Source organism: Tasmannia lanceolata, unplaced genomic scaffold (assembly GCF_043159265.1).
Source record: "Tasmannia lanceolata isolate RefF3 unplaced genomic scaffold, GAP_Taslan_0.1 ptg000002l, whole genome shotgun sequence".
Lineage (NCBI taxonomy): Eukaryota > Viridiplantae > Streptophyta > Magnoliopsida > Canellales > Winteraceae > Tasmannia > Tasmannia lanceolata.
In genome coordinates, this window is record NW_027518679.1 from 44,541,182 (window position 1) to 44,562,586 (window position 21,405).

At 36.5% G+C, this 21,405-nt stretch overlaps 1 protein-coding gene across 4 annotated transcripts in view; it reads left to right on the forward strand.

The window, feature by feature from the left end:
* The window catches only part of EMB2771 (E3 ubiquitin ligase), a 112,839-nt gene that overhangs the window by 55,757 nt on the left and 35,677 nt on the right, over positions 1 to 21,405 (forward strand). For all 4 annotated transcript variants that reach the window (XM_077376910.1, XM_077376913.1, XM_077376911.1 and 1 more), the window contains 17 exons: positions 181 to 519; positions 2,389 to 2,472; positions 5,748 to 5,840; positions 6,016 to 6,075; positions 6,401 to 6,499; positions 6,722 to 6,862; positions 9,685 to 9,765; positions 10,829 to 10,900; positions 12,695 to 12,766; positions 19,060 to 19,153; positions 19,236 to 19,318; positions 19,814 to 19,870; positions 20,038 to 20,115; positions 20,282 to 20,403; positions 20,494 to 20,651; positions 20,917 to 20,993; positions 21,072 to 21,185. In XM_077376910.1, coding sequence (XP_077233025.1) covers positions 181 to 519; positions 2,389 to 2,472; positions 5,748 to 5,840; positions 6,016 to 6,075; positions 6,401 to 6,499; positions 6,722 to 6,862; positions 9,685 to 9,765; positions 10,829 to 10,900; positions 12,695 to 12,766; positions 19,060 to 19,153; positions 19,236 to 19,318; positions 19,814 to 19,870; positions 20,038 to 20,115; positions 20,282 to 20,403; positions 20,494 to 20,651; positions 20,917 to 20,993; positions 21,072 to 21,185 — 1,824 coding nt within the window. The remainder of the gene's footprint in view (positions 1 to 180; positions 520 to 2,388; positions 2,473 to 5,747; positions 5,841 to 6,015; positions 6,076 to 6,400; positions 6,500 to 6,721; positions 6,863 to 9,684; positions 9,766 to 10,828; positions 10,901 to 12,694; positions 12,767 to 19,059; positions 19,154 to 19,235; positions 19,319 to 19,813; positions 19,871 to 20,037; positions 20,116 to 20,281; positions 20,404 to 20,493; positions 20,652 to 20,916; positions 20,994 to 21,071; positions 21,186 to 21,405) is intronic.

Sequence of the window (21,405 nt, forward strand, 5' to 3'; positions counted from 1 at the left end):
CTTGAATGGGATCTTACCAATGGGGGCGCTCTTTGCTCCTTTTTTTGCAAGGGCGCCTTTGAGTCTAGTATCCCTCTTATTAGAATGATATTAAAAGGTTATGTTTCATTCTTGTACTGTGCATCTTCTATTTTATCAACTTCTTAAGTTGAAATGCTTGTCTTTTTCTGGACTTCATAGGCATTGGACAAATGCCGCGAGTGTCCTCCCACTGATTGGCCTGCGTCTGCGTATGTTCTTGTTGGTCGAGAGGATTTAGCCTTGACATGTTTAGGACAGTCAAGAAAAGTAAAAGAGAACGATTCACATACGGGCGTGAATTTGATCTCTATATCTGCTCCCTACATGCTACATTTGCATCCAGTATCTATCCCTTCATCAATTTCTGATATGGCTGGATTGGATGCTGTCATGGCCGAGGACACGGATTGTCCTGATGGTTCTGTAGCAGATGGTATGGAGCATATGTTCAACTCCAGCACTCAATTACGGTACGGCCGTGATCTGCGATTGAATGAGGTCTGTTTCTACTATATTATTTAACCTGTCATTTTTTCTTCACAAGCATGGGTACCAATGTTTGAGCGTGTCATTTGATGGCAAATTTGTGCTAAACAATTCATCATCATTATTGAGCATAGTATGCCACTAATTGTGCATCATTTTGGTGTCGAACATACTAAACAGCTATTATTCCTTTTTATACGGCTTATCCTGTTGTAGATGATATTTTAAGGGCACTATCGTTTCCCCCCTTGTATGGAGTAACCAGTTTTAGGGGCATTTTGTCATTATATCATGTAATAGTGTGATTTATAGAAGTCTTAGGGTGCTTGATCGTCCCAAAGTTTTACCTAAATTACCATATAATTTCTATCCTTAAAAAATACTAGAATAAGCACAAATACACACTTATACATTATCCCATAACCAAGACAACAATCTATAATGGATTAAAAACATCGAATTCATTGTGACATGCACTGTCACACATGTCTGATAATTTAGTACATACCGAATTTCATATGTAACTCATATAAATATTTATAAATAATGCATGCACCACATTTTGCATTCAATTCATATAACTATAATTATATAACACATACTGATATAGCATACCACTATTACGCTTATGAGTTTGGTTCATGCATTTCAGTCGTTTCGTTTTCGGTTTCGGTGGGCATGGAGACACAAACATTTCAGTCGTTATGGGTAGGTTTCGGCGGAAATTTAAAACCATTCTGATACCACAAGGCTTGATTGAACCGGTTAGGATTGATAGAAAATAGAGATGAAGATGAGAAGAGGAGAGGATGTGACAGAGAGGATAGAAAGATAAGAGTGAAAGAGCAGGAGCGAAAGAGCCTTGCCTTTAGATTAACAAACACATCTAGTATTGCTACAATGACTAAAATACACTAAATAAGGGACAAAGAACAGAACTAACATTTATACTCCACTCTATATATACTCATAACGACAATTTTTAGTAGGTATATTGGGGTAGAACTTGTTACCTCATGTTTGGATTGAAGGAGATTTTCTTTCAACTGTCAAACATACTAAAAGTTCTCTTCGGTGTTATTGCTTACTGTTTAGGGAATTTGTGGATATGTTGATGTGATTTTATGATTTCAGTGCTGATATTCATAGAGGAAATTTGAAAACAGATACACTTGCAAATTATTGTGTTTTTTGTATGGAACTATTTTGTTGGCAGAGGCCTTCTTTTTTGCCTCTCTACTCTTGTTTTTGGCTAAAGTTACCTTCTTACTGATTTTTTGTTCTCCTTCTAAATTGCCCTCCTTCGAATTGTTTTCTTTTTCTTCCTTTTATCCTTTTAAAGAAACTAGTTGGCTCTTGTTTTTGACATTGAACGCCTTCCAATCGCGAACAGGCCCAATCCCAAAATAAGTTAGTTGGTACTTTTTACATTAAACCTGAGACAGAATGTATAACTGATTGATATGTTGCTTCCATCTCTTGACAAGGGATTACTGCGATTTCTCCTCAGACTCTGTCTTCTATGTTTCCTAGTTTCCTTTCAACTCAATTTTTTATTAGCAGTCTGGGTCTCAATTGTATTATGGTGATCTTTTCCCTCCTATTGTGTATTTGAGGACGTGGTGTAATTATATTATGCATTTTACCACATAATTTAATGCTCTAGAATCACTTTGTCGTGTAGTTTTTTTTTTTATAATAATTTTGGATTGTTGTTTGTCCTTTTTAAGGTTTGTTATTGGTTGCGGATATTTGCATTTGCTACTATGTAGTTTTTCTTGCATAGCACCGTTGATCTGGACACATAATTGCTTTGGAACTATTTCCTTCTATTTCAAATGAATTATCTGTATGTTTACAGCTAGTTTTCTTTTACACTAGGTCAGACGCCTCTTATGCTCGGCGAGACCTGTTGCAGTTCAAACATCTGTTAATCCAAGTGCCTCTGATCAGGACCTCCAGCAGGTGCTTTTTTTTTGCTTGTTAACTGCACTACTGTTAAATTGCTACATTAAGGATGATTAGTAGTGGAATGTCTATATTGTCAAATGATGAAGGGTTCTGATTGAAATGTATGCTATGGTTTTTAAAATGGATTATCAGCAGTTGGGAGCTTATGCTTGATGGACTAATGTGAGCGACGTGCATGCGCGTCGAGCTTGCAGGCAAGGTTTTAAATTTCAGTTTCGATTTCGGTTTCGGTTGGCACGGCAATGGAAACACTTCGGTTTCGGTGGAAATCTTATAAAATGACGAAAGCATATGGAAACACGTGCAAATCATGAAATTTTTTAATCTTTTAAAAAACATATGCAAATGATGGAATTTTAAGATGAAACTTTTGGAAATGCTAGAATAAGCACCAAGGTTTTAAATTTCGACCGAAATCCGAAATTTCGGGTTTCGGTCAACCTCGAAACCGAAATTGGAGATACTTGAAACGTTACAATATTCGTCTGAAATTTGGATTGAAATTTTGTTTTTACCATAATTTCGGCTGAAATTGAAGGAATTTCACCCAAAAATCCAGATTTTTCTAATTATTTATTACTTTTCCGAAATTTCCGCCAAGTTACCGAAATTTTGTATGAAATAAAATATTATTTTCTTTGGTCTGAAATTTTGAAATTTTTGTCGGAAATTTCGGTTTTGGTGAGGACCGAAACGCTTTACGAAACCGAAATTTGGAACCTTGATAAGCACAAATACATACTTAGAAACCATCACATAAGCAAGAAAGCCATGAATAATGGGTTAATCACATCAAACATCCAGTGACATGCATTGTAACACATGTCTAGACTCTAGAACTGTAAAATCAATAAAAAATTACAATGTAATAAAGTATAAGAAAGTACAATGACCGGTATCCCTTCTAAGAACCCCAACATAAGATACGGTGGCTCTGATAGAAATAGAACTTAAAAAATAATTATTTTGATTCAACCCTCTCTTTCTCGACTCGACTACTTTAATCGGTTACTATTTCTGAATCTCAAAAAAGAGATCAAAATCACTGGGGATATTATGTGATTACTTGTCGTTCCGACCATTTCGGTCGAATTTCCTGAAGCCCAGTCAAAATTCCGGGGAAATAATGACGTACAAGTAAATAATGCAGGCTTTTCAAGTTGCTTTCCTTGGATCGGAAACCTTGAGAAATTGACGTGCCAAAAAAGAAACTCAAAGAAAAGTATAAACGAATAAAAAATAGAAAAAATAAAAAAGGTGAAAAGAAATCTTTAAAGTCATTCGTATCCCTGTAATATTTTAAAGGCATTCGTATCCCTTCCCCTTCTTCTTCCTCGCAATGCGATTATATTCTTTGTAACTTTTTTCCGTGGAGCACGACGATGGAGAAGGGGGCGGCGCCCTCCCCAAACCGCAACCTAGCTCCTTATCAATGCTCCCTCAGATTTTGAAAGGTTTCCATTATTTCAGATTTCGAAAGGATTCCAAATCTGAAATAAGGCTAGGGTTCCATTATTTCAGATTTCCAAACTAAAAAGCCCTTTAAACCCTTCCCGAACCAGAGAGAGAGAGAGAGAGAGAGAGAGAGAGAGAGAGAGAGAGAGAGAGATTAGTCGCACATGGTTTCCTCTTATGAGAGACGGATTAGGAGAGAAATGAAACCAAGAGAAACTTTTGTTGACGTGAGATATTAATTTAACACATCGGTATATCACATTTAACACGCCTTGTTTTTTTAGAAAAAAGTTCCCTAGAAAACTAGTGAACAGTCAAATTTGTTCTCTCGACAGAAAACTAAGGTTCGTTTCTTTTCCATGTCCTGGAAAGCAATTGAACAGAGCTGTAGATTTCGTTTTTGTGGGGATGTGAATGGAAACATTTTGGTCCTTTCGAGGAAGTTTAAAACCATGCTTGCCGGGGCGGTTCGCCCCTGCTGTGGTTTACTTGCCAGCTCTCTTGAAGGAAAATCCAATTTTCGATTTATTTCGTAATGGTATGTTGGTAATTGTAGTGGCATTAATATGTAATCCGCATATTAGGGTTAGCCTTCTTGGGCGTATTGTTGGCTAAGAGAAAAAGAGGGTTTGTAATCCTAATTGAGGTGGTAAAAACTCTCATCTCTTTTGGAAGTAGGCACACTACCTAACCACGCAAATCTTGTGTTTCTTACATCTCAGATTGACGCTTGCTGCACATCGCGTTTGATTCTATTTTGAAAGATAGAGATCTCTCAGTTTTCAACTAATAAGTATTGTCGGTGCTTTTTTTTTTTTTTTTGAGGATTATAGAAAGGCCTTTGAGCTGTTGATTTAAGCATGCAGATTAGCATAAAAGTTAATTGTTGTGTAAGGGGTAATATAAAATAATAGAGTTCTACGTTTGCTATTCTTGCCGTGTGGTGGGAGGGGTTCTTTCATACCAACGTTTTGATTCATGTTAGGAAATATAGTAGCTTTAAATGAGCTAGTTGAGTATGTTAAGATTACTTCATCGTAATAAAGTTCACACGAATGCTTGTTTTTAATTGTAATGGAGGAAACTGATTGTGATTCCAGAGTTTATATTGGTTTTCTTATTCTCAGTTAGTGGAGATTGGGTCAGCTTTGGAAGCCTCTGATCTGCCATTCGTTTGAGTGATTAGAGATAACCAGGATGAGAATTTGTTGAATGGTTGTCTGATGGAAAGAGAGATTGAATGAAAAGGGCTTTATTATAATTGGGTTATGCCTCGCGGATTCTCATTCTGAACCATCCCGTGCGGCTTGAATTCAATGTTAGATGGTGTTTGCACTGGCCAACCAATGGTTATGTGGCCGGTGTCTGCAGAGCAGCTCTACAACTGGAAACTTGTGATGAAAGTTTTGAAGATTGGGATCGAAGTTAGTTGTGGGGTCCAAGTTTTACGGGTGGTAGAGAACAAGGTGTTGATAGTTGAGGAGGAAATAAAGAATGCGATAAGAGGAATTTTTGGACAAGGAGCATACGGGGAGGCGATGAGGAAATGGGCGAGGAGTTGGGGGAAATGGCGACTATGGTATATTGTATTTACTTTCTATTTGGTTGAAGGGTGTGGTTGGTTTGTATTTACATCATTCACATGAGATCTTAATATTATTGACCTTAATATGGCATGAGGTCTTAATATTATTGACCTTAATATACTTTTGGCATGAGGTTTTCTTATTTGTTGCGGATCTGTTGTGTGATATCATCATATTTAGTTTAATTATTAATTATTAATTCTTTATTTTCTGTATTCTTTAATGCAGGCCCAGCTATGGCAGCTTGCACAACGCACTACTGCTCTTCCTCTTGGCCGAGGCGCATTTACTCTTGCTACCAGCTCCACTCTATTGACTGAGGTACTTTCCCCTTTTTTGTGAAACCCTCAACATTTCTTTTTTCTTCTTCTTTGTGGTGTGTAACTGCTGCCAATTTTCTTCTATTTTAGCTCATTTATTACATTTCAAGGTTATGTTATATGGTGTGCTTGTATCTACACTGTAATTTCTTATAGTTGCTATGGCAATTTTGTAGGCACTTACAGTTCCAAAGCTTGTTCTGGGCGGTCGCTTACCCGCGCAACAAAATGCTACTGTAAATTCTCAAATAATTTTGGAAATGATGTTTATACTTTGCATGGTCTTTTTATGATTTTTTGTCACAATTTTTTATGTTACTTTGTTTCTTTCACTTTATGGGATCTGTTCCTCTGGTTGATCGTTATGGGTGCGATATATACTTTTTTATTGCAATCTCTTTGATTTATAATGGCTGGTCATTTGGTCAATCATAGTTTAGTTCTCATGTGGCATTCTTATGATTCATTTCTTTTCATTGAAAATGTTTCCTGATATCCTTGCTTATATAGATTTCATCTTTCCTCATAAATTCCTTAACTCTTAAGAATTATCTTGAATAGGTCAATCTAGACCCAAATATTCGGAATATGCCGGAACTTAGATCTTGGCCAGAGTTTCACAATGGTGTTGCTGTTGGATTAAGACTGGCTCCTTCTCAGGTTTATCTTTGCGAGTCTCAAGACTTACAAAATATTACTCTTTTTGCTTAATCGTTCTACATTTAATGTTTACAAGGACCTCCATTGTACCTAGGGCATTTGTTATAATGATTTTGTTGTATTCCGCTGCATAGTTGGCCAGTATCAATTTAGATGTTTTGTCATGTTTAGCTGTTTGTCTTGAACTTAGTAATTTTAACATGGTGGTTTGTTGCATGTCAGGGGAAAATGTCAAGAACATGGATAGGGTATAATAAACCTGAGGAGCCAAATGTTACGCATGCAGGACTCCTCCTTGCATTAGGATTGCATGGACATTTGCGTGTTTTGACAGTCACTGATGTGTATCAGTATCTCTCTCAGGTATAATATGCTATTGGTGTTCAAATTTTTTGGTTCAGTTTGGATCCTCTTTTTTATCATGTCATTTCTTATTTTATTAGGCGCAGTTCATATTGTATTTCACTTGGAGCTGTTAAGTAAAAAATAAGTAGAAGAAATCTTAGCAATGATCAATCAAGTTGTCATTTCTTATTTTATTAGACGCAGTTCATATTTGTATTTAGTGCAGATATTATCCATGCCCAGCTTGAAACAAATTATGCAGAACTGATTTCATGCCTTTCTAAAAATGTTTGCCAACAGATCCTTGGACCTCACACATGGAGTGAATATTTACTCGGCACTTGTTAGTAACTATTTCACGAAAAAATCGACAGTATGCTTAAATGTGCTTTAATTGACAATGTACTTCTTCTTCTTTTTCCGCTCATGGAACATTGGGTTACTGGCTATATATTTTGCTGCCTAATTGTCACAAAACATTTCCATTAACTTGTCAATCACGAAACCCATCCCTTCCATAAATCTTCAACCACAACAACTCACTTGCATCGCACGATATTTGGCCTCCAGATTAGAGCAAGTGACCACATTTCGCTTCTTGCTTCTTTGCCTCACAAGTTTTCTTCCAACAAAGGTGCACTATCCAGTTAATTTTTTGATATAGGGGATCTTCCTCAATCACCACACAAAAAATTTCAACTCTCAAGTGGTTATTTCTCTTAAAGTTAATTCCCCATTTCTCTATCTTAATTAACGGTGATTCTGTTGGTTATTTCCGCGGCTGCCAGTAAACCCCACTGTTCCTTTTTCTTTTTGAACGTATTGGAGAGGCATTAACTTAGTTGATTTCTAATCCAAAGGAGAGGGGGACTCATCAATGGTATAACAATTGCACCTAACATCTCTATTACACATCTCCAATATGTGGACACTGCGATTATCTTATGATTCGTTGCCAACAACAGCGATGAATAACATCACAATGTGTGGGCCGCCCTCAGTTGGTTCAAAGCGGTATCTGGATTGCGAATCAACCTCTCTGAAAGCTCTTCTGTTGGCATTTATATTGAAGTTCCATATGTTCCGAGCTTTCTAATGTTCTTGGATGCATGGTGGACTGTTTGCCAATCCATTACCTCAGTCTCCCTATTGGGGGTTGGCAATCCTTCCAAAAATCTTTGGGCTGTCGTGGTGGAAAGAGTGGAGAGAAATTGGCATCTTGAAAAAAGGTTATTATCTCATTTGGTGTGAAGACCACACATTCACGTTAATAAAAGTAGCTCTAGCTAACCTATCGATTACTATATGTCAATTGTGATTCTAAATGTCATCCGAAACTAGGGGTGCAACTCGGGTCTGGTTGGGTCAGGTTGAGGCCAACCCGAACCCGACCCGAGGAACCCTTTACTCAACCCGAACCTGACCCGACACGAGTTTCAACCCGATGAGGCTCAACCAAACCCGACCCGACCCGAGGAACCTTTTTTTTCCCCAACCCGAACCCGTCCGTACCCGAGTTCAACCTGACTTTTTAAGCTTACTAAAAAAATGATATAAAATGTCAGTTTCACTTGGTCGGGTTGCCCAAGCCCTCAACCCGAACTCAACCCGGTTTGAGAAAACACAACCCGACCCCGAACAGAAGGATAGCCAACCCGACCCGACTTTTTTTTCCGGGTTGAACCCAACCCGAACCGAAGGATAGCCAACCCAAACGAAATGATATACACCAAAGCTCTAAATTTACGGTGTAAATACACCCTGGAACAAATGATATATCAATAAAGCTCTAAATTCACACTTACGGTTCATTCTCTATCCGTTTCGGTGTTGATCAAACTGGGTAATTTATACTGTTAGGACTTAGGAATGCTTGTACTGTTTGTCTTATCTCTCCATGCCTATATTTGGTTGTCTTGATTGTTGTGAATTTAGACTTAATATGGCACAATTTCTTTAAGAATGTGTTATTTCAGTGATTGACTTTTCTACATTGTGCACCAACATATTCTTGGCTGAAACCAAAGCTAATCCTTGATTTGTGAACTAGTTATTGTGATCGAAACTGCTGTATGTCTGATTTATCAAACTTCTTGCATTTCGTGTGGAATCACTTTAATCTTGCACATATATAATAAATTTTTTATTATTTTAAATATGCACATATATAATATTAAAGCTGCACTTGGATTTTACTCTATAATCAACTTTATCAAACCCATGATCTCACCTTTGCAACATAGAAATCCTACTCCTTTATAACATTAGTTATATCCTATCATGTTGTTTTCCAGGTGTAAACTAGTTATATCCTTTATAACATTAATTATAAGATAGAAATCCCACTTTATCTGCTGATAATTGAATAACGACTAGCATCCCAGCAAGGAGATTCATTTGCAAATGGTGATAATCTAGTTGAAAACTGCTCGAAAGGAGATTGAGGATATGATGATAATTATTCATTCCTATGATGTTTTTTTTAATGGTTGCAAACTTCATTAATAAATAAGGAGAACCGAGGTGGTCCACCAAAGGATACATTTATTCCTATAGTGTTGTAAAGAGTTATTTGATAATCCTAATAAAGCATATCATACTGTATATGTATGATTGGGTTTAAATATTCTTTTGTTACTTGCATCCGTTAATTTCAAAAATTTGTTAGGCTGTAATCCTCAATCTTGAATGACGTGGCATATAGATTGAATAATGTTTGTTACTTGTTTTTCTGCCTTTGAGTCTTCAACTCCATTAATTTCACTTTTATCATGTTCTGTAAACTTTCAGTTTGGAATTTTTCTTTTCTGTTTTTCATTACTTAAGTGTTGTTGTAATAGGAACATGAAGTCACGACAGTCGGAATATTGCTTGGCATTGCAGCATCTCATAGGGGAACCATGCAGCCTGCAATATCAAAGGTAAAGTCATGCGTTGTCCTGTCACATTTTGTATATGATCTAATTATATTAGCAACAAGTTATCAATCTCAGCGTGTATGATGCCCTGATGCTGTCATCGAAAGCTCGGCGGAAGAGCGCGGAGAATAAAATAAGTTTGAGGCGAGAAAGCAAGTCCATCAAAAGAAGTCCATTCCATATTTTTACTTTGCCAAATTTTATTGGTGTTCTTATTGTTGATAGCCATTTCATTGCTAGGTTTTCTAAATTATGAGTCATTCCGTTATTTGTATGTCACTTAATGGACACGTTGTTTGAAAAAGTAATTGTTTTTTACAATTTTGACTTGAACACCTTGTGACTCATATTTTTTTATTCAATCTTGCTAAAATATTGGGCTGTAAAGATCCAACGCTTCCTACTTTGTAAAGCACCATAATCCTATGCTAAGTACATCTCACCTCCATAGAGACTGCTGTGTCCTGATGTTATTGATAGAGCCTAGTGATAATATTCTTTTTTTTGGGATATGTTTATCTTCGATATTTTAGGTTGCTTTTAATAGAAGGAACAAAAAGTTATCCATAATCAATTGTTGCATTGCGGGTGCCAATCAAGACATTATAAAATTTGAGAAAATCTCATGCAATTGATTGAGAAAATCTCAAAATATCTTCCCTACCATTTCATCTTAATATATAATTTATTGAAAAGAATTGATGAGTTGACTTTGTTGCTGAGGTGGTACGGTCCGCTCTAAACTCTAAATCACTAATAGGGTTACTTTCAATGCTCAGTACAATTGGGGTTTGTGTGTGGGTGTGCGTGTGTGGAGAGAGGAGGGGGGGGGGGGGGGGGGTTAACGAAGATGATTTTGTTTAGGTACTGATCACTTAGAAGGCTAAGTAATGATCTTTGGTTTAAAATTATAGAAATGAAATTGAAAGTATATACAAAAATATTGTCTTGAATCCAAAAATTTCATTTTTGGCTTTTCAACAATAACTTGCTGATCCGTGTTTTTCGATTTATGTATTTTTGTGAAGATATTTTTGACTTGACAAATTATAATGGTGCCTTGCAGTTGATTTATCTGCATATTTCTTCTCGGCATCCACCTAGCTTCCCAGAGTTGGAGTTGCCAACACTTTTGCAGGTATTGGCCATTGTTTTTCTTTTTTGAAGGCATCTTTTTGCCTCATATCTTTAGTACGTTGAATCTCATTCATCGTTAATCATGCTATGAAATTTGAACATGCTGACTTTTTGTAATATTTCACTCCTTCCAAACACATTTGATGAACTTAAGCATCTGGGTGGCAGTTATTTATCTTTTCTCAGTTTAGATGTTCGGATTGTATGTCATTAATGTGGGGGGCATCTGGGTGGCAGTTTTTTTGTTATGCACACAAAATCAGTTTAGAGGGCGAGCCTTGGTGCAACGGTAAGGTTGCTCCATTTTAACCTGGTGGTCATGGGTCCGAGTATTGGAAACAGCCTCTCTTCAAAGCAGGGGTAAGGCTGCGTACATCCAGCGCCCCCCCCCTCGCAATGGCGGGAGCCTCGTGCACTGGGCCGCCCTTTTTTTGCACAAAATCACAAACAACCAGTCCATATGCTTGAACTTTAAAGTACAAGATTTGTTGTTAATAACAAAGCTTATGCTTGCTGTTTCTTTCTCTCATTGTTTAACACTTATCCACAACAAACCTTCGGTGGGAATTTGTTCTCTTTTTCTTACTTCACCAAGTATACAAGGCTTGGCGAGAATTTGGATATGATGTTGCCGCTTTATGATAATGTTGCAACTTCCAAATTTCACTTTGGTTTCAGTTAATATTTTGAGTGTTTAACAAGGTCGCTTTCTTACCCTACATACAATCAGCATATCATAGCCTACTTTTATTTTACGTTTTCGATTATTGATGTGCACCAGTGTCTTATGTTTTATGCTTTGGTGTTTCCCCTTATGTAAGGGAGATTGGCTTTCTCTCCTTTATGTAGTACTTACTGCCACTTGAACTTGCCTACATCTAAAGATACAACAACGTTATAGGGTGTTTTTTCCATTTATGTTCGAAGTTGCATGGTTAAAAGGTAAGAAGTCCAATACCCGCTCGTATATTGAAGAGTAGTTAACTAATTCAAATTAGCTGATTTGACTAATAATTTTACATTGCTGCTGATTTTTGCTGATCCGAGTTTTTGAAGTTTTAGTTTTTGTTTTTCATGTTTTGCAATATAGAAATTGGCCGATCCGATCTAGTTTGTTAGCATTTGTATCTCCTGGAAAATAGAGTAAGCGACTGATTCAAAGCTTGGCTAATTTAAATTATAACTTTTTATTGTAGCTAATCCTTTCTGATATGAAATCTTCACTTTTCTCTGTTTTTGTGAAACTACCTATTACTCCAAAAGCTTAAGCTGTTAAGCTGTTGGAGAAGGTGTCGTTTAATCTTTTATACTTTAACACTTCCCCTCACGTGTGGCCCCTCTTTTTGAGGGTTGCCCTATACTTGGCACATGTGGCCCCTCTTTTGGGTTGGCCATTACATGTGCATTTTTAATAACAAGGAATTGTGAGTTTTGAACCCCGAACCTGTTGCTCTGATACCATTTAAAACAACCAATCACTCCAAAAGCTTAAGCTGTTAGAGAAGGCGTCATTTAATCTTTTATACTTCAACATTTTATTTTATTTTTTGTATTTTTTCTGTTTCAACCTGATTGCAATTGTGAAATTGGTCATTGTGATCTGATTTGTTTTCCTAACTGTGATTTGCTATTTAGAGTTTGTAATATATTACAGACAAATCTAATATCTTGATGTAGATAATGAGATTTGTAAATTCATAAACAATATTACATAAGCTGCATCCATTTGTTACTTTTTTTGAATGGTGCATCCATTTGTACTTATAGCCCTTAATTTTCTTTGTTGAATTTTCAGTCAGCTGCACTCATGGCTGTTGGGCTTCTTTATGAAGGATCAGCACACCAGCTGACTATGAAAATCCTCTTGGTATATTGTTTCCTTTTTTTTCTTGCATGATTCTAAATAGTTTTCATATGTCAAACAAATATCATTGTGATGCCTCACGCATATCATTAAAATGCACTATCATTAACCTAGTGAAACAATTAGTTGTTGAATTTTCTAGATTATTTGAAGCTGAATGCCTATTATTTTCTTGTAGATTTGTTGCAGTTTGGGTATATCAGCTTTTTTGCTACTAGCATTTATTATGGGTGAAAATTATGTCATGATTATCAAACTGTTAGAATGAAGGATAACATCTTGCTATTCTTTTTCAAATGGGTTGTTGCAAAAATTGAATCGAGTTGCTGAATTCTGTCTTGGCTATATGAGTTGAGTCAAGTAGATATGAATTGTCTTTTTAGCCACATTGAGAAAAGTCGGAAATGTTGAAAGGACTGAAACAAAAATCCGGAAAAACAGAAAGAAATGTTACAAGCCTCACTATCAATATAACTTTCTGTATATGTTTATATGATCCGGTCTGTTGTTTTGTTTGTACCATAGTAGCCAAAAACTCCTTGGGCGGATGGAAAACTCGTTTCCCTAAAACGGATTTCGGAAACGTTTCCAAAACGTGATAAAAGAAATACATGGGAAACATATGTGAAATTTATGTGAAACACGTGCGAAACGTGTGAGAAATGTATGGAAAACTCGTAGAAAATGTATGTGAAACATATGGGGAACATGTGTGAAACGTACGAAAATTGTTTTGTAAAAATACCAAAAAATTGTGAAATCGATAATAATACGGAAAACAATAGCATATTGTAATAATAAAAAAGAAAGAAGAAACATTCAAATAGATATTTGAAATTAAAAAAAATTTAAATCTACAAAACCATATTTCGTGTTTTCCTTGTGTTTCATATGCGTTTTTATTAATGTTTCTGTATCGTGTATGAAATGTTTCTGATGCGTTTCTTCGGTTTCTTGTTTCCCCTCTATTTTTTCATATTTTTCCCATTTGTGTTTCACGTTTCGCTTCTTGAATTCGTTTCCCAGCCTGGTAAATATGGTTTGTACTACACATTTGAATTATTTTTTGGTCACATACTGCTTGACAAATTATTGCAAGATCGTTTGAATTGGCCTGTCTAAACTAAATTTTGATGGGGGGTATTATAGAGATTTCATGTGTGGAACATAATTCTAAATATTTTTCCTATTGTGGCTCAAGACATTTTTCTCGGTTGATTTGTTATACCCATCCCCTGATCAATATTCAGAACATGGGCTAATTTATGAATTGTCCCTGATTCAATTATACATCTTATCTCGACTCGAGAGCATGGATTTCTTATCCTCTCTCTTTTCCTTCCCAGGCCTTGCATCTTTAGTTTTAGCTTTTGTCTTCAAGTTCTCAGAACATGGGCTAATTTATGACTTGTACCTGATTCAATTATACATCTGAATTTAACCTGACTCGAGAGCATGGATTTCTAATCTTTTCTCTTTTCCTTCCCAGGCCTAGCATCTTTAGTTTTAGCTTTTGTCTTGAAGCTCTCAACAATTAAATCTCTTGGATTTTAACATCATAGTTCCTATGCATGATTCTATCTAAGTGCAACCATTTCTTCATCCATATCTTTCCTCCTTCAATGGTGAGAGAGAACCTCTTGGCATGTTTTAGGTAAAGAAACAGAAGAAAGAGACAATGCAAAACTTTGATAGGAAATAGGCAAATTATGAAACAAAACCACATTAGCAATTGGATGATAAGTACAAGCTCTTTTACCTTTATGAACAACTATTAGAACTTAGAAGATCTGAAGCAGAAGATTCTAACACCAGATCTACAGACACAGATGATGACTAGTCGACAGATTGAGTTGTATCTATTACTTTAGTTCTCAGATATACCTGTAATTACTGCTCGTGAGGTACACTACATGAAGGCAAAGAATGCGAGTTAACAAAACTGGACAAGGGAATTTTAATTGGAATAGGAAGAGTATGAAAGGGGTTCTGTCAAGAAACATGAAAGAACTCTGGTTTCTGTATAGTCTTTCTACTAGAAAATAGAAGTACTTTCTATTTTTAATATCAAGGAGTTTTGAACCGAGGATCTTTGCTCTGATACCATGTGAAACAACCAGTTACTCCATAAGCTTAAGCTGTTGGAGATGGCGTTATTTAATCTTTTATACTTTAACAATTAAGATCTAGCCCTTGGCTGTCACTTGAGCTCCTTACAATGCAATTGATTCTTTTTGTTCTTATTATCTTCACGTAGGCTCCATGAGATAGTGTACTCATCCTGCCTGGGTTTTGGTAATCTGTAGCATATATATATTTTTAATTATTCCTGGAAGAGGAGTGTCAACATTTTGTTATTTTAGATGCTTAGGTGTTGGTCATTAGAGGTATTTACGAAAAATGTTCGCCGGTAAGTCTTTATCCTTTACATCGATAGAATGGTTCCTATGCTTAGAAGTTAGAACTTATTCCCTAAGTCTAATCAGAGTGGCCTTGATAAATTTGTTCAAGTAACAAGAATATTTCTTTGTATGGTACCATTATTTCCAAAGTTAGGTAATAGCATTTATTTTGCTCATAACCATTCAAAAAAATCATTTATTTTGCTAAAAAATGTGGAGGTTTTAATATTTTCCCACAGGACCGTGTTGGTTGATCAATAAAATTTCTGAGGTTATTTAGAATGGACTTTTACTTGTAAATTTTGTTATTACCACTAAAGTGGCATGCTCGTAATTGGGAATGTATATTGACATTACTTCTAAACAGGGATGTGTTATTACCACCAGATTAATGACAACATCTGCTAGAAGTCTTTGCCACGTCCCTGGTTAGAAATGTTGGGATTATCTGTTAGAGTGTATGCCCTAAAAGCCAGTAATTATCATATAGAAACTATAATTTATTTACACGTGACATCTATTAGGTATTTACGACAGTGTGTGATGTGCGTCTAGACACATGTTTGTCCTTAGGTAGCATTGTAGGATGAGTCATGCACATAGATATTGTGTGACAGAGAGATAAGATTAGACATCTCGTACCTGTACACAACCAGCATCGATCCTGCCTCCATACACTCATTAGGGTGGTCTATCTCGGTCACCGGGGTAGTTGAGCCAAACCAGGTGGAATGGGTTCAATGATTGGCTCGCGCACTGAACGAATCACTTTCCAGAATAACTTGTGGACAAGGATTTGGATAAGGTTATTCTGTCAGACAGGACCCTTGGAAATATCCTTTAGACCAGAGAGGGTCTGTGGGCGCACCTTATGGCTTTGGTTTAACTAATTGTAGTCCAAATAAGATTACCAGAGGTTAGTACTGGGTCATCAGCAAACACATGGGATCAATAGTGGTGCCCAATAAGGAATCCTCCACCTCTCTTGTAAAGGAAGTTCATTTACAGTTTCGATCTCAACTAGGCCCATTAAAGAATTTCTGGTCAGACGGATTTGATAAATTGTTTATCAAAGGTTTTCGAAAAACATTGTTTGTAAAAAGGATATGCAAATGCATTTGTATAAATTTTAGGATGGGTGTGGATGTTTTCAACACACAAAATTGTATAAATTTTCTTCTCTAAAATTCGTCCAACCCTCTGCCTCTAGTTTTCTTTGTTTTCTCCCTCTTCTTCTCTCTCTCTGTCTCTTCTAGTTCTTGCTTCTAGTTCTTGTAAGAACAAGGAAGCGATGTGGATTTCAGTTTTTATGCTGGGATTGGATCCCACAAAGAACATCTCTACTTCCTCCTTCAAACCACGTGATGAGAGGAGCTACTACTTGGACTTCCGAGGCGGCTTGGGTTTGCGAAACGCCGAGCACCTAGCGGGGACTAGATCAAGCAGTGATTGGCAGTAATCATCAATAGGGCTGCAAATGAACCGAGCCGGATCACGAACATGTTTGGGTTCGGCTCATTAAAAGCTCGGCTAGGGCTCGTTCGTTTACTAAATGAGCCGAACCCAAGCCCAAAAATTAGGCTCGTCAAATAAACGAGCCGAACTCGAGCATTGTATAGTTCGGCTTGGGCAAGCTCATGAACTTTTTAGGCTCGGTTCATAAAGCCGAGCCGAGCTTTAAAGCACCGATTATATATATGAGGAAAAAGATTATGCGCTAGAGCGCACCTACACTAATGCGCTAGAGTTCAAAAGTCGCTTCCCATTGGCTGATTAGGTGTGGCCACGATACGTTAACACAAGGGCAAAAATATGGGTTTTCGACATGTTCCTTCCGTTAACACAAGGGAGAAAAGTAAGGGTTTTCGTAGTGCTCCTCGTGCAAACGAACCAGAAGCTTTTTTTCCTTCAAAAGGTTGTTCCTTCCGTCTGAAAAAAAGGACGAGGGTTTCGAAGAAGAAGCCATATACCCTCGAGCTATTTCGCCAGTGCTCTCTTCCTTCAATCAGCTTCCATTCAACGATTCAAAGGACTCCAGGTTAGTGTTGTATTTTCTATTTTTTTGGTGAAACCCTAAATCTACCAAAAATGCTAGGCTTGAGGGTTTTTTTTTATCCTTGTTTTATAGCTATTTAAGGGTTTCTTTTCAAGGGTTTCAACGATCTAGGGTTTAGGGTTTATTTTTTTTAGAATTAAAAATCTAGGGGTTTCTTTTCAAGGGTTTCAACGATCTAGGATTTAGGGTTTATTTTTTGAGATTTAAAAATCTAGGGTTTCTGATTTCTTTCAAATATCTTTTTTTTGAGATGGACTCTTTCTTTCATATATCTATGTTTAGGGTTTCTGATTTTTGTGAATAAATGATTTGGGTATGCTTTTTTTTGGGAAACTGATTGAAGGAAGAGGGTTTTCATGATAATTTCTACCATGGCACAAATGTAGCTTGCTGATTTGGGCATGATTTCAACAAATTTTTCGTGAATAAATTGTTTAGAATCGGGAGAATAGTGCTGATTTGGGTTTTCGTTCGTTTACTAAACGAGCCGAGCCGGGCTCGAGCTTTGTTGAATTTTGGCGACCCAAACACGAGCCCTTAGTATAAAGCTCGTCACAAACACGAGCCGACGCTCAAACTAAGCGAGCCGAGCGCGAACACCCCAAAGTTCGGCTCAGCTCAGCTCATTTGCAGCCCTAATCATCAATCGATTTGGTATGTTTTATATTCTTGTATTTCAATTCATCACCTCGGGTTTATCTAGTAACTAGGATCTTGGTTTGGTCGGTGGAAACGAAAATTTTTTGTTTTTTGCGCAATCTCGCTTCCGCTGCACATCGATTCCACCGCCGAATTTCATTATCGTCTCAAGGCCATTATCCAAAGTCTTTTAAACACTGGGATTGCTAATAATAAATCCTCTTCAATCAATTTGTTTGGAAGAAAGATATGGCCTAGAAGCAAGACTGAAGGTAGTACGAGAAGAGAAGAAGAAAGGATATGAAAGAAAAAGAAAATTCGTGGAGATTGAACTCCAATCCACGAGCTCATACTTTATATGGATATATGAAGTTCAACTATTTACATAAGTTGCCATATAGGTTCGATTTGCCCCATCCTACTGGTGTAAACTAATTATAAGCTTAAGGGTTTACTCATAAATAATGATGTAAATCTAACTGAACTTTATAAATTCTTAACGACTGGCAAAGAAACTATATTCGAGGTCTTCAATATTTTTCATGGGAGAGTGCTGGTTTAAGTAACATGAATATTTCTTTCTTTGGTATCGGCCCCATACTACTAATGTAAACTAATCATAAGCTTAAGGAATTACACATAAACAATGATGTGCCCCATGCTAACATTTGCATTTATTTTAAACTCATAATATATATTTTAAAAAATGATAAAAAACAAGAAATTGGAAGAAGTTTATTGGATGAAAGACAGTCTTGATGGAATCATGGATATTTGAGAAATGATAAAAACAAAAACTTGGAAGAAGTTAATTGGATGAAATAAGATCTTGATTTAAGGATCACTAGCAAAAGTTTGGAACTCAGAGTGGACCTTTGGTATAAATCCCTTGATTTGTGTTACAAAAATTGACTTTATATTTCCTGATGTGCTTTTGATTCTAAAAGATTATTCATAGACACAGTACTTTGAATGATGCATACATAATCTTTAAACTTTTAAGCCTATAGTATGCACTGTGCGGTTACAATTTTTTTCTGTCCTCGATCACTATCCCCACTCTGGAATATCTTTAATTTTCACGTGCCAATTTTTTTGTGAATTTATCACTTCAAAGTTTCATTTTCTACCAGACCGGATTTACTATTTACTACACATTAAGTTAGGCGGTATCATATTTTTGCCAACTTTCTTTACAGGGTGAGATAGGTCGTAGAAGTGGTGGTGATAATGTACTTGAGAGAGAAGGTTATGCTGTTGCTGCAGGTTCTGCATTGGGTCTTGTAGCTTTAGGTATGTCTTTTGCCCTATAAATAATTGAATAATTATTGTGTGAAGCTTTACAATTGTAAACTTAATTAAACTTTAATTGAAGGTCAAGGCAGAGATGCATTTGGTTTCATGGACACTTTGGTGGATCGGCTTTTCCAGTATATTGGTGGCAAAGAATTTCATCATGTACGCTGTTTTAAATTATATAACTCCACATTTTTTTCTTGTCTTTTTAATATTCTTCCTTTTCATGGTACGCAACCTGTCATTTAACTGTTCATTATACCTGTTTTCTGACCATTATGGAAAAGGCTCATCCTAACCCCAAGGGGCCGTTTGGATACGCGGATTTTTGAATCCAGGTTTTTAGTTTGAAAACAGTGTAAAAGATGGTTCATGATCAAGCTGCTGCATGCTGTCGTGGCAGCGTTTCTTGGATTTTAAGTAAGAAAACCAGGTTTTAGAAACCGCTCCCCCATCATGAGATTTCTATAACCTGGGTTTCTTACTTAAAATCCAAGAAACGCTGCCAGGACCGCACACAGCAGCCAGTTCATGAACCCTGTTTTACACTGTTTTCATACTAAAAACCTGGATTCAAAATCCGCGTTTCCAAACGACCCTCAAGTATCTTCTGATATATCTCATAATGAAATTTGTGTATTTGTTTCCCCTTCATAGGATAAATCCTTGAAAATGGTGCAAACGATAGATGATCAGAATCGCACAACTGGGCAGGTATCTGAATTACTAATTAAGATCTTGGTTATTTTTTCTATACAGATTTTCCCTTGCTTTAGTAGTTAACTGAATACAGTTTTTCTCTGACTCAATTACTCAAACATCTATATTTTCCATGCCATTGTTGATGTGTTGATTATGTTGCCTGACCCCGGATTGCTTAGATGATGGATGGAACACTTGTTAATGTTGACGTGACTGCGCCTGGAGCTACAATTGCACTAGCTCTAATGTTTTTGAAGGTAAAGTTTATCCTAAGCAAGTGGTTCTGAAATTTTCTGTTGTTGGGATTTTTAGAGTCGATAGAACGAATGTTTTTCCAAAAGTTTTAAATGCAAATACTATTAAAACACCGATTCTATTCATTCATTCACTAGAACACTAGATTGACCATGTTACTTATTGCAGACAGAATCAGAGGTCGTGGCATCTAGGCTTTCTATTCCTCACACTCATTTTGCTTTGCATACCGTGAGGCCTGACTTTATAATGCTTCGTGTCATTGCCCGGAATATGATAATGTGGAGTAGGTAATTTCATAACTATACACGTCCTATAACTCACCTTATGATAATGATATGCATTGGCTGATATTAATCTCTTATTTTTAAATTTTGCAGAGTTTACCCTTCTAGAGATTGGATTGAAAATCAGATCCCTGAAATTGTTAAGATGGGTGTCATGGGGCTTGGAGATGAAAGTGACAATGATGAAGTGGATACAGAAGCTCTAGTTCAGGCATTTGTCAATATAGTGGCAGGGGCATGCATTTCACTAGGTAATTGTTCTATTGTGATTATTATTTTCATGCCCATCTGAAACATCTGTAGTATTTTTACTTTTATTTTTATTTTTTGAATGGAAACATCTGTAGTATTTCTTGTATCTTATATTTTGTTTCATTATCTTGCCAATTCCTTTTATTTGATTGTTCCTGATGAAAATCGCTCAAATTAGTGATTCATTTTTCTTCTTCAGAACTTATCGTCACACTTTCTTTTCATATTGTATTTTGTAAAGTGGTGTATGCGATACATTGGCAGGGTTAAGGTATGCCGGTACCAGAAATGGTGATGCGCAGGAATTGCTTTACAACTATGCTATCTACTTTCTGAATGAGGTACAACATTTTGTTTTGATGATTTTTTACGTATCTTGGACGGTTAGAAGTTAAAATCATTTCCTTCAACATTTGTAGATCAAGCCTGTCCCTGTTACAAGTGGCAATGCCCTCCCAAAGGGGTTATCACAGTATGTGGATCGTTGTACACTAGAGACATGCCTACATCTCATTGTCCTTTCCCTTTCCGTGGTAAGTGAGTTAGGTTTTCTTTTTTCTACGTTTTTCTTCTAGTTCCAAATCACCAGCTTATCATTTTTATCTTTTTATAGGTTTAAAATTTAACAGTAAGTTAACTAAAATAGAAGGTAGGACTTTTTACATATGTCATTCCTCAGTTGGTTGAATTTAGGGCAGTTCATCTTATCACTTGGAGCAAGCAAGCAATGGCATGTTCATTTGCTACTTGTTA